The sequence below is a fragment of the Rhinatrema bivittatum genome, chromosome 1 (assembly GCF_901001135.1).
Source record: "Rhinatrema bivittatum chromosome 1, aRhiBiv1.1, whole genome shotgun sequence".
NCBI lineage: Eukaryota > Metazoa > Chordata > Amphibia > Gymnophiona > Rhinatrematidae > Rhinatrema > Rhinatrema bivittatum.
In genome coordinates, this window is record NC_042615.1 from 310804745 (window position 1) to 310816156 (window position 11412).

General features: G+C 41.3%; 1 protein-coding gene across 1 annotated transcript in view; it reads left to right on the forward strand.

Moving 5' to 3' along the window:
- Positions 1 to 10206, forward strand: part of LOC115089244 (alcohol dehydrogenase 1-like) — a 58515-nt gene extending 48309 nt beyond the window's left edge. The window contains exons 8-9 of the mRNA XM_029597360.1: positions 3209 to 3347; positions 9781 to 10206. Of these exons, the coding sequence (XP_029453220.1) occupies positions 3209 to 3347; positions 9781 to 9805 (164 nt within the window). The 3' untranslated portion in view covers positions 9806 to 10206. The remainder of the gene's footprint in view (positions 1 to 3208; positions 3348 to 9780) is intronic.
- The last annotated feature ends 1206 nt before the right edge of the window (positions 10207 to 11412 follow it).

Below are 11412 nucleotides of genomic sequence, written 5' to 3' on the forward strand. Positions count from 1 at the left end.
GAGGAAATCAGAGTACCAAGGGAATTAGTATATAGGGAGAAGAGAAGAGGGCCCAGGACAGAGCCCTGTGGCACACCAATTGATAGTGGATGGCATTAGAGGAGGACCAGTCAGAGGAAACACTAAAAATGGAATGGGAGAGGTAAGAAGAGAACTGGACAGGAAAGAGTCACTGTTCGTCTCTCAGTTTCCTAATTACTTCCACCTGGTTTCCCAAACTAGATTTCCTTGAAAATGTAGCTCCCAGCATGAGAGAGATCATCTCCTTTCTAGCTTCCAATGACTCCTCTAGAGGCCCTCTAGTGACCATCTACCACACTTCATAAAAGGCATGCATACTTTATACTTGCCTACAGGTTGCTATGTATGTTCATTTACAGACCTAGGAATAAAGGCCAACAGAAAAACTGTAGGTATCACCTTTTTAGTGGACTAATTTCTGAGATATTGTCCTTGTGGACGTATAATGTCTTGAAAGCTAGTTACCAATTATTAAGTTAGTCCAATAGAAATATATCACCTACAACTTATTTGGTTACTTTTATGTGTACATTACAATAGAATATTGATCTATCAGGAGATGTGCAATCAAATTAAATAAACTAATTTTCAAAGTCCTAGGATATCCTGATTCTTAATGTACCAGTAGCCTCTGAAGAGAATAACTAATAAATAACAAAATCATTACAAAACAATAATTGTGTAAGGAATTGGATGGATCAACTGACTTCTAATTCACTTGCTTACTTTAATTTATGAAACATGTATGATATCTATTTAGCATTATTTATTATGTTTTTCAATAGGTAGGAAATATACAATATTTAGAGGAAATTCCAAATGTATCAATTGCTTTATCTTTTAATTTGGTTGCAAAATAATGAAGCAATAGAATGTGATTTTCAAGTGAATTTTGTGCTTCCAAATATCTGCAAGTCACTGTTAAAGTGGTTTAGTGGACTCTTAGGCCAGCCTGACGGAGAAGATGGAAATAGTCTCCGGACTAGCGGAACAGGCCGGGAGGCAGATACTGGATGGATTGAAGAGAAGGATCTTCACCCTGGAAGCCCGCGCTCCCCCGGGAGGAGCCCGTAGGAGCCGGGCCGCTGGGACTTAGGCGATAGGAGAATCCAATGAGAAGATCCGAGGTCAAGGCAGGCAAGTCTGGAACAGGACCAAGGCTGGCACTGAAGGCGGACACGAACCAGGACTGGAACTGAAGCAGGCAACTAGAACAGGAACCGGGATCAAGGCTGGAACTGAAGCAGGCAACTGGAACAGGAACCAGGATCAAGACTGGAACTGAAGCAGGCAACTGGAACAATTACAAGCAGGAACTCCAGAGGCACACTGTAACGATAAGCAAACTTGTTGCAAGGCAGTAAGCTGAGGCAGACACCAGCCTTAAGTATTTGCTGGCATCTGACATCAGAAAGGGAGGCGGGGCGCCCAAGGCAGGAAAGGCCCTTTAACTCCTGGCCTTTCGCGTTCGCACACCTAGGGAGGAGGGGCTTTAACTCCCAGCCTTTTGCGCGCACGCGCACCCAGGGAGGAAGGGCTAAGTCAGCGAGGCGACGACGTCTCCCTCATGGAGACGCCGCCGAAGATGTATCCCGCCAGCCCGCCAGTGCCACACGGCAGCCACCCGGAATCGAGACCGGAACTCAGTGCCCACCACGGCGCCCCCCGAACTGGAGCCCGACACAGAAGGTAAGGTCCCGGTCGCGGCACTTGTAACCGGGGCCGCAACAGTCACCACTACAGGGATGTACTTTTCCTTCTGTATTTATTGGGGAAATGTGATTGATGCCACTGATGTTTGCAAGGTCCCTGTTTGGGCATAAAAATGTGTAAAACCTGGGCTGAGGTCCCCTTGAGGAGAATATGGTTCCCCTCCAATTCCAATGGCTTAAGCTTTTGAAACCTCCTTTACTGTTCTTAAATCCTTAACTTTTCCAGGATTCTCTACCCGGGGCAGGGAGGGGGGGAGGGGGGAGCAGTGATAGTGGTCGTTGGACAAACTGATTTTCAAGGCTTTGACAATTATATAATTGTCTTGAACATGAAAGGTAGTTATCAGGCTGGATAATGAATGTTGTTCTAATATAATGATACTGATAATTAATGTAAAAATGAAGAATCATTCATTGATACTATACAAGTCTTTGATCCATATAATCCATTACATTATTCAATTCCAATAAATCTGTGACTCTTTACTGTTTTAAGTTACTTTTCTGTTTCCACATCCCTTTCCAAATGCAGGGGTAATTTTAGAAATCCTTCCCAGAATTGATGTAATAGGATTCTTCAACTAAATTTTGATAGCATACAATTCAATCCTATTTGTCATACCTTAATCCAGATATCTACTCATTATCCACCCTCCTCCAGTATATCCAGATGATATGTGGTGGTTAACACCAGATAGGAGCCACAATCCTCCTTCTCTCACACGTCCTTCCTTCTATCAGAAATGCATGGAAATCCATTCCTTCTGTTGATCGTTGAAAGGTCACTGGATATCTCAGCTCAAGAGATTCTTGAAAAACTCCTTTCTTCCTGATAACGACTAAATTCCCTAGACCCTGGAGAATTTAGTTGCTGGATCAAAAATAATACTCCATACTTCCAAAAGCAACAAAGGATGAAGGAATGGTGAACAAAACTTTCTCCAAAACTCAGTCTAAAAAGAAGTTAAATCAGTTTCTCAAAAGAGATGATGAATTACCCTTTCTTCTTTCCAATTCAGACCTTATCGTCCTAAGATACTCCCTTCTTAAATAAAAAGAGCCAAAACAGGAGCAGAAATACTCCAACCTGTCTTCTGAAGTCAACTAAAAATTCCACACTACAAAATGGTGTCCCTGGTTTTTATAAAGTCATCACAGCAACCCACATGAGGGAGCTATATACCAACTAAATAATATGCTTGTACCTACACAGTTGGTATAATCCTACTAGTAAAACTCAGTGGGGTTCTCTACAGTTATATCTGTCTTGGAGTATTTACTTCCCCAGTTGTCCTGTGATTCTACTGCTTGACCTTCTATGGACAACGCTATGATGTTGATTCAAGTTATGGGAGTTCCTAACAGATATATACAAAAATCAGTATATGCAATTCAGTTTTTTTCTTTTGCTATAATATTCTGATATTTACGTTCCATTTCTTGTATGTGCATTATTATGGGGTTTTTTTTTTCAGGTTTCAAGAGTAAGGATTCCATCCCCAAACTAGTTTCTGATTATATGGCAAAGAAATTTAAGCTGGATGAACTGGTGACCCACACTTTGCCTTTCAGTAAAATCAATGAAGGGTTTGAACTTCTGTGTGCAGGGGAAAGGTAAGACTTTATCTGTTTTTCAAATGTTTGGGGGTCTTCTTATTTAAGCCTCCACTTATAATAGTTTGCTTATTGTCAGTACTTCTATTCTATGCTCAGAAAAGATGCTGTAAAGAGAAGGCAAATTCTATAGAATCACAGTATCACTGTGACTTTACAAACTCAGAAATTGTTTTTGCACTAAAAACACCACAACACATGCAGTTCTCTCATTTTATGATTTCCATTTTCTCTTTAGCTTAATGTAACCCTTTTCAGGGTATTTAATATCCCAGGGCACACAAAAACATTTATCTCTTCAGGGCTTCTCCGGCTAGCTCTCCTCCCATGTCTTACACTCTACTTCCCAGAGGTGGATTCTTTTTATGGGGGAAAACTCTTGTCTAGGCCCAGACAGTTGGTGAAAATCCCTGTGTGTGTTGATAGCTGTGGCATCCCCTGAAGGGAGTTGCTGTGACAAAACAGACAGGACCAGGCACTGGGTGTTTAACAATAATTCTAATGATTGTTTAAGAGTCAAATTAAAGTTCATGTCAGGGAATGTATAGGAAACTCCCTCAGTCTACCTTAAAAGATCAGACACAGCAATCCAGCTCAGTCCCTCGTAAGATAGATAGCCGCAGGGAATCCTGGATAAAACATGCCTACCCAGAATAAAAACTCACACCTCCTCCAATAAAAAATAGACCACATTGCGTCTGTTCCATCTTCCTCATACTGAGGAGCCATATGTTGTTATCCTCTCTCCTTGTTCACACCGAGGAACCATGTTAATGTTAATGTTACTGTTATTTCTCGACTATCCTATTTAATTATTTACCCTCCTCCCAGTTTCTAATTCCCTGTTAAAATGTAATTTCCATACTTTACCAGTTTTGATGTAAACCGGCATGATGTCCACAACTAATGCCGGTATATAAAAATGTTTAAATAAATGTTTAAATAAATAAATAAAAGGAGGAGCCCTTCTCCAGAGGATAAGACCTCAGGCCCTAAAAGGGTTAGCCAGGCTCTGGGGAGCATGGAGAGATTTACCGTATGTTAAGACTTGCTATGACTGAAGACTAACTCTTCCCTGAAGCTAAGATGAGCTGTACTACTGTTTTGGAACTTGCTGCTATTATAAAAGACTGTGTATTGCCTGCATGGTTTGCTCGTTTGCATTCCTTGTCTTGAAGTGAAGATTGGTGGCCATTTTGTTTGTTTATTTTCACTTTAAATAAAGAGCACTGAAGCACAGCCACAGTTTACTGGTCATTTCCTCTGGCTGTACCCAAGCCACTGACAGCTCAAGTTACCACAGTCCTTCTTTCAATAAGTTTGCAGTTACAGAAGAATTTGATACAGTTAGGGTATTTCATCTTGGGTAGCTGTCCTTTACTTCAGCAACCTAATAGAGTTTTCCTTGGTCATGGAAAATGGGCACTAAATCTCTCCCACAGGCTTACACGGGATTCCTATGACAGGTGTCCCCTTCTAGCATAGATAAAACTCTTCTATCTGAGGCTCCAGCTTCTTTCCAAATACCCAGCCCTGTGTCCTGGTCCCAATGTAGGTAGAAATCCAGATAGGGGTCTCCATGCTCTCACCTGATTCCTTTAGTTGTTCTGAGAGGTGATTTGGGTTGAAAAATGTATGGTCTCAGGAACCTGCTATTCTAACTTGGCTCCCAGTGAGAAGGGGTGGCTATAAAACCCTCCTCACCACAAAAAAGTGAAAATACTTTTCTTAGTGAAAACTCTTCCTAGACTGGGGTGAATGGACTCAGTGAATCATCAGTCCCTGCCCTCTGAGTCCAGCCAGCGAGGGTGACCTTCCCCAGAGGAGCAGAGTGTAAAAACAGCCCCTTTCCAAAATGGGTTACTTCTGGCCTTCAAATGCCTCACACAGCCAAGCTTGTCACACGTGTTTGCCACATTCAGGGAGTGAATGGGCAAAAAGAATGTTCTCACTGCAACTAAGCAACAAGGGTTGCACAGAATGGCAGGGTGTGCACGAAAGGGATTCCCTTCAAAAAGTAAAAGCCTGATGAGGCAGGGAGGCATTACAAGGGAGGGATAAACATACATCCTGACTCTTGAATGTCTGACCTGAACTGACTATATCCTCGCTTCAAATTGGAAAATAGCTGGGTTATAAAGCAAAGTGCAACCAATCCCGGCTCTCCTAGATGGGAGGAGGGCAAGAGGAAATTTATTTATTTATTTATTTATTTATTTATTTATTTATTTGGCTTTTTTTTTTAAATACCGATAACTGTTTGCACATCATATCGGTTTACAATTAACTTGGAAGTTATAGGCTGGGCCTTTACATGGAACAGATAACAGTAAGTAAAAACTGAGAGAACAAAAACAACCAAAAGTACACAAGTTAAACACTAAGAAAGAACTTATTTACAGACTTACATAGCTGATCAATGGCAAAAACGGGGATTCCAGAATACAATTATATGGTGGGGGTAGAGGACGGGTAGGCCCATAGGAAGAGCCATGTTTTTAGGGTTTTTTTTTAACTTAGGGGTGGATGTCTCAGTGCGCAGATCTGGGGGGAGAGAGTTCCAAAGCGTAGGGCCAGTGAGGGAAAAAGCTCTGTTCAAAGTTGAGATAAGCTTGCAGGGTTTGATAGAGTGGGTGCGGAGAGTTCCTTGAAGGGCTGGACGAGTGGGTCTTGTGGAGGTGCGTGGAAGAAAAGGGGGGCAGAGCCAGTTGAGGTTTTCGTTCATAATACTTTTGTGGATGAGGGTTAGTGTTTTGAAGAGGATGCGAGATTGTATTGGAAGCCAATGTAGCTCAATGAGAGTTGGTGTGATGTGGTCTCTTTTCTTAGAGTTTGTCAGTATACGTGCTGCGGCATTTTGTAGGAGTTGCAAGGGTTTGGTGTGCGTGGAGGGGAGGCCAAGGAAGAGAGCATTACAGTAGTCGATTTTGGAAAAAATAATGGACTGAAGTACAGTCATGGAAATGGAAACTCATGAGATAGAATGGAACTAAGAGCATATGTGGTGGTCTGGAGACACATTAATTAATAGCTATCACTAAAATTATTCAAGGCATGGTTAAGAGATAACAGTGGGGAGAAAGAGGATATAGGACTAAGCAGGAGATAGATTGTACCATTTGCAATGGTGATTTTTCAAACCATATTATTTGAATTATATCTGCACTACTGAACAGTCGGTGGAAAACATTTGAATAGCAAGTTCTCAGGTCCTGATGTGCAGACATAACATAACATAACATACCATTAATATTTTCCTAAAAATAAGAAAATCAGGTTGGTGCTAGGGATCTTTCAAACACTAAGTAAACGATCCATCAGTCATACAGTTCAAAAATGATCAACTCCAGAATTCAGAGAGAATTGTGTTCATTTTTCATTTATTTTATATCGCAGACTTCACATTTTTTTTCTGACCAGCTTCTTCTGAATAGCCAACACCTATTGGCCCCAGAACGTTCACAGTTTTCTCCCATTTACTGCATAGATTGAGTACTGGCATGAACTGCTGCAACTAACAGAATAGGATGAATGGTTTCTCCCTTGGACTATTTGTGGTTCTGCTTTTGTCAGCAAACAGGTGCTGACAATAGCAGGGTTTGACTTAATCCTGTACTATGTTTAGCATTTCATCAGCACTCCTAGTCCTATCCAATCTGGTCCAAAGAAACCTGATCCAGAAACTGTACCCATACTTTTTACTGGACAATAGACAGCACTAACTCTAGGCCAGGAGTTAAGAAAATAATAACAGAAGATGTGCCAGGCTGGGTCAGACCAAAGGTCCATTGAGCTCAGCATCTTGTTTCCGACAGTGGCCAATCCACTAGGAAGTACCTGGTAAATCGCACAGAGTAGATCCATTACCTTGGCACATCAATTTTGCAGCATTTTGGCAACCAGAAGATGCACTGAAGTATCATTTCCTGGGATGTGGTGCAATCATGCTACATAAAGAAATCCCTAATCATTTATGTGTAGGCAATCTCTGTTTTCCTTACCAGAAGGAGTGTACTAACTAGATGGGGAGGTTCAGAGAGATTTGGTAGAGGATTGAACTATGCTTCCCTCATGTAGGAGTTGCAGATGGTGTGCTCTAACAGTTTATAACCATCAGGCACCCTCAGGGTGTGGATAGTTAGTTAACTTTTCAAGAGAAGAGGAGCTCTCTGTCACCTTTTATTTATTTCTCTAACTCATTTCAGTAGATTAGTCTGTCAGTCTGACCAACTTCTGATTGCTTTTTGATCTTTTAAGCACATTTTTGGAGACTTTATCTGTAAGATCCTTTGTACGCTTCACAGAGGACGGGGGCTTCCCTGTGTAAGGTTAGATCAGGGGGTAGGGAAAATTCTGCTGCTCTCTGACTTGTCTCCAGTGGATAGTTAAGTCAGTGACTAATGCAGAAGAGTTTCAACTTTGAGTTGTCTGTTGGAGGCAAGGACAATTTTCCAGCCATCCTGTCTTGTTTTGTTTTTTCCCTCTTGTACTGAGTCAAAGTCTATTTTTGTTCTTTGGAACTGAGTGTCCTTGGTACCAGGGAATCAATGTCCATTTCATTGGGAGGAAGAGGCATCCTTCCCCTTGCAAGTGCCTATGAAAAACTTTCACCAGAGAGGAATGGATCCCTGTCCATTACCATAGGGAAGAAGCTGAATGTATTGTTTAAGAGCTGTGGTTGCGGCTAACTCAAATGTGCTGCACTTGGGAGGAGAGTAATCACTTGGGGACAGATTTTCAAAGGGATACGCATGTACCCCCAAAAACCTGCCCCAAGCTCCCCCTGCGTGCGCCGAGCCTATGTTGAATAGGCTCAGTGGCGCGCACAAGCCCCGGGACGCGCGTGTGGGGGCAGCGTGATGTTTGGGGGCATTCCGGGGGCATGTCGCCGGCCCAGGGGCATTCCGGGGGCGTGGCCGAGGCCTCCGGACCTTCCCCCGGGTCAGGTGATGGCGCACCAACAGCCCACTGGCAGGCGTAACTTTTCAAACAAAGGTAGGGGAGGTTTAGATAGGGTTGGGGGGTGGGTTAGGGAGGGGAAGGTGCGGGGGGGTGGAGGGAACGAAGGCAGGCTGTGCGGCTCGGCGCGCACAGGCTGCCGATTTTGCACATCCTTGCGCTCGCCGACCCCAGATTTTAAAAGATACGCGCGGCTACGCGCATATCTATTAAAATCCAGCATACTCTTGTTTGCACCGGTTGCGCGAACAAAAGTATGCGTGGGCATACTTTTTTAAAATCTGCCCCTTGATGTTTTCAGAAGAAGATCTAAGATATTTAAGAAGTTTTCAGGAAAGGTATGAGAACTGGGACTTTCTGTGCTCTGATTCAGTAATTGGAATTAAATTCTAACCATTCTACAGTGGGGAGAAGGTTATGATAAACTTGGGAGTTGGAAGAAGGATTGCACTTTCTGCAATTTGAGTACTTGGAAGGAGAAGGAGATCAATTGTAAGGAACTGGCTTTCAAAAGAAATTCAAAGACTGTTAGAAGAATGAGGTCACATTTATTAATCTTTCTTCTTCATTACTGTTCATTAACTTTATTTTAAATCTAAGTTCTATAAATATTCTTAAGCCAATTAAATCAACTATCAGTCAAGTAGTTGGAAGCCACATTGCTTATCAGTGTGACTCTTGCTGCTCAAGTCTGTGTAGATTATCAGTGCTATTTTCAGAGACGGAGCTTGTATGTGGCTTAATGGAAAACGGCCTTGAAGCTATGCTTCCCACTGCAGGGAGTCCTGGACCTCAGATGTGTGAAACTGTCCGTGGAGGACTGGGCAGATGGGGTCTTATCCTCTTTCTAGGTGCCCAAGCCTCCATTCTAAGGGTCCTGTGCCACCCAGGGGTTATAGATATGAGGATTATGGACAAAGAATAAATCTATTTTGGGACTCGACAGCCTAATTTGTTTTGCATAATCTGAACTCCATCCTTGCGTTATTTACTAGCATTCTAATATCCTACATTTTATTATAGCTATAAAAGAAAAATATTGTTAGTGTTATGTATTCCATGCAATAGAAAACATATCATTTGTGATATGGTGAAATATGAGTTATGGCTGCCACATAGCGCCCCAAAGGGTATTGAGTTATGGGAGTGATTCGATATTCATAAATCTTAATTGTCTGAATTGTATATATTTATCTTAGATATTTTTATGTTGATGAATAAACAAATGGATACAAAGCTGTTTAAAGGATATATAAAATGTTAGATATGTATTCTTTTTAGAGGGAGAAAGGGGATTAGCAGATCATCTGTCACAAAACCATGAATAGGTTACCTACAGCAAAAAGTAAAAAGACTCTCTTATCGTCAAACAATTTATATATGTCTGTAGGTTTTCTTTGTTAACTGATGTAAATCTTTTTCTTGCAAAATATTTTGCTTTTAACTGCTCTGTTGTGTTTAATATTTGTTTCAGTATTCGCACCGTCCTGAAGTTTTAAGATGCCTTCAGTATCCCCCTGCTTCTTCTCTGGAATTTTGTACACCCTTAGAGCTTCATGCATTGGAGTACAGATTAATTCTTCAAAAGACGTGGACAGCTTCAATACCCTCAGAGCTGTACAGCAGGTCTAAATACAAATAATGAAACAAATTAAAGAGTTATATTTACTAAAGGGCAAAATTCAGTCTTTAACTTGTGTCTGTTAAAACAGAGGCAATCTGGAATTTGGTCTATTTATAAGGTAAATTTTCACTTTAGAAATTTCTTTGATTTTCTTTATCTATTTCAGTCATTAAACTTTGGAATTTATATTACCCTAAAAGGATTCACAATTGTATGAGACAACTGTAATGGATTTAACATATCCATGTAGCAATAAAAGCCACTGTGTAAGACTGAGGACTGTGTGGATATTCTCTGTTTTAAAGGGATTATCTCCTGAAATACTGCTTAAAGTCACTCTTTTAAATAACTAAGCTCAATTTTATAAGATAGCATTTAAGACTGAAGTCTGCTTTGAAAATGAGTGAGTACACATGAACCTTTGCACGGCGAACACGGGCACATTTCCTCTTGCATTGAAGCAGCTGGAAATGTTCACTTGTCTATTTACATGCATATGTTCAGTTTTCAAAAGTATGTATGTAAATGGTTACCCCGTCCTAACTCCACCACAAGGAGTGCCTCTTTCAAGTATGTATAAAATTGCTTCCGTGCATACTTTTGCATCTACAAACCTGGGGTAATTTTCAGAAGCCTGAAAACACACGTAAAACAGCATTGTAAATGCATATATGCTTTTGAAAACCAGTCCACTGATAGCAGAAGGAAAATGGACTCCAAAGCTTCTAGGTATGTTCCTTCTGTAATTGGCCCCATCACAGAGTTACTGAGGTGACACCACCCACTATGGTTTCTAAAACGTATCCGTACATGATACTGTAACTTTGATTTGGACTACAGAGATAATCTATACCAGCACTATGCAAGGTGACTGCTTTACAATATCCATCAACTAAATTAGGCTCAGGATACATACAAATTGTTCAACCTGAAACTGAAAATTGCATTCTGTTAAGTTACATTGATTAAAATAGTGCCTTTTGCGTTAACTTCCTCATTTTTCAGTATTGCAACTTTATATTAAAACTTCAGAAAGACAACCCTGAAAAAATGGCTGCTACTGCCGGGAAGCTTTTTCCTCCCTCCCTCCACAGTGACACAATTGCTGACCTCACATAGCAGGTAACTAATGCTGTGGTCTCTAATTTAGATGTAAGATTCAAAGATCTATCTTCTCAATTTATGGAACTTAAAAATGCCACTGTTGAGTTATACCCAAGCATGGATAATGCTGAAGGTCGCTTATCATGCCTAGAAGATGACAACCTAGCGCTCTCACACAAAATCGCATCGCTTGAAAAAACCGTGAGTGACCAAGTTGATAAAATCGATGACTTGGAGAATACTAGATCAAGATGCAGCAATATAAGGATTGTCGGCATTCCCGAGTCTGTGGACGATAAGAACCTTGAAGCCTTCCTAGAAAAATGGCTGCCCAAGGGCCCTGGCTTTACCGGAGCTTATAGGAGCACTTTGCATAGA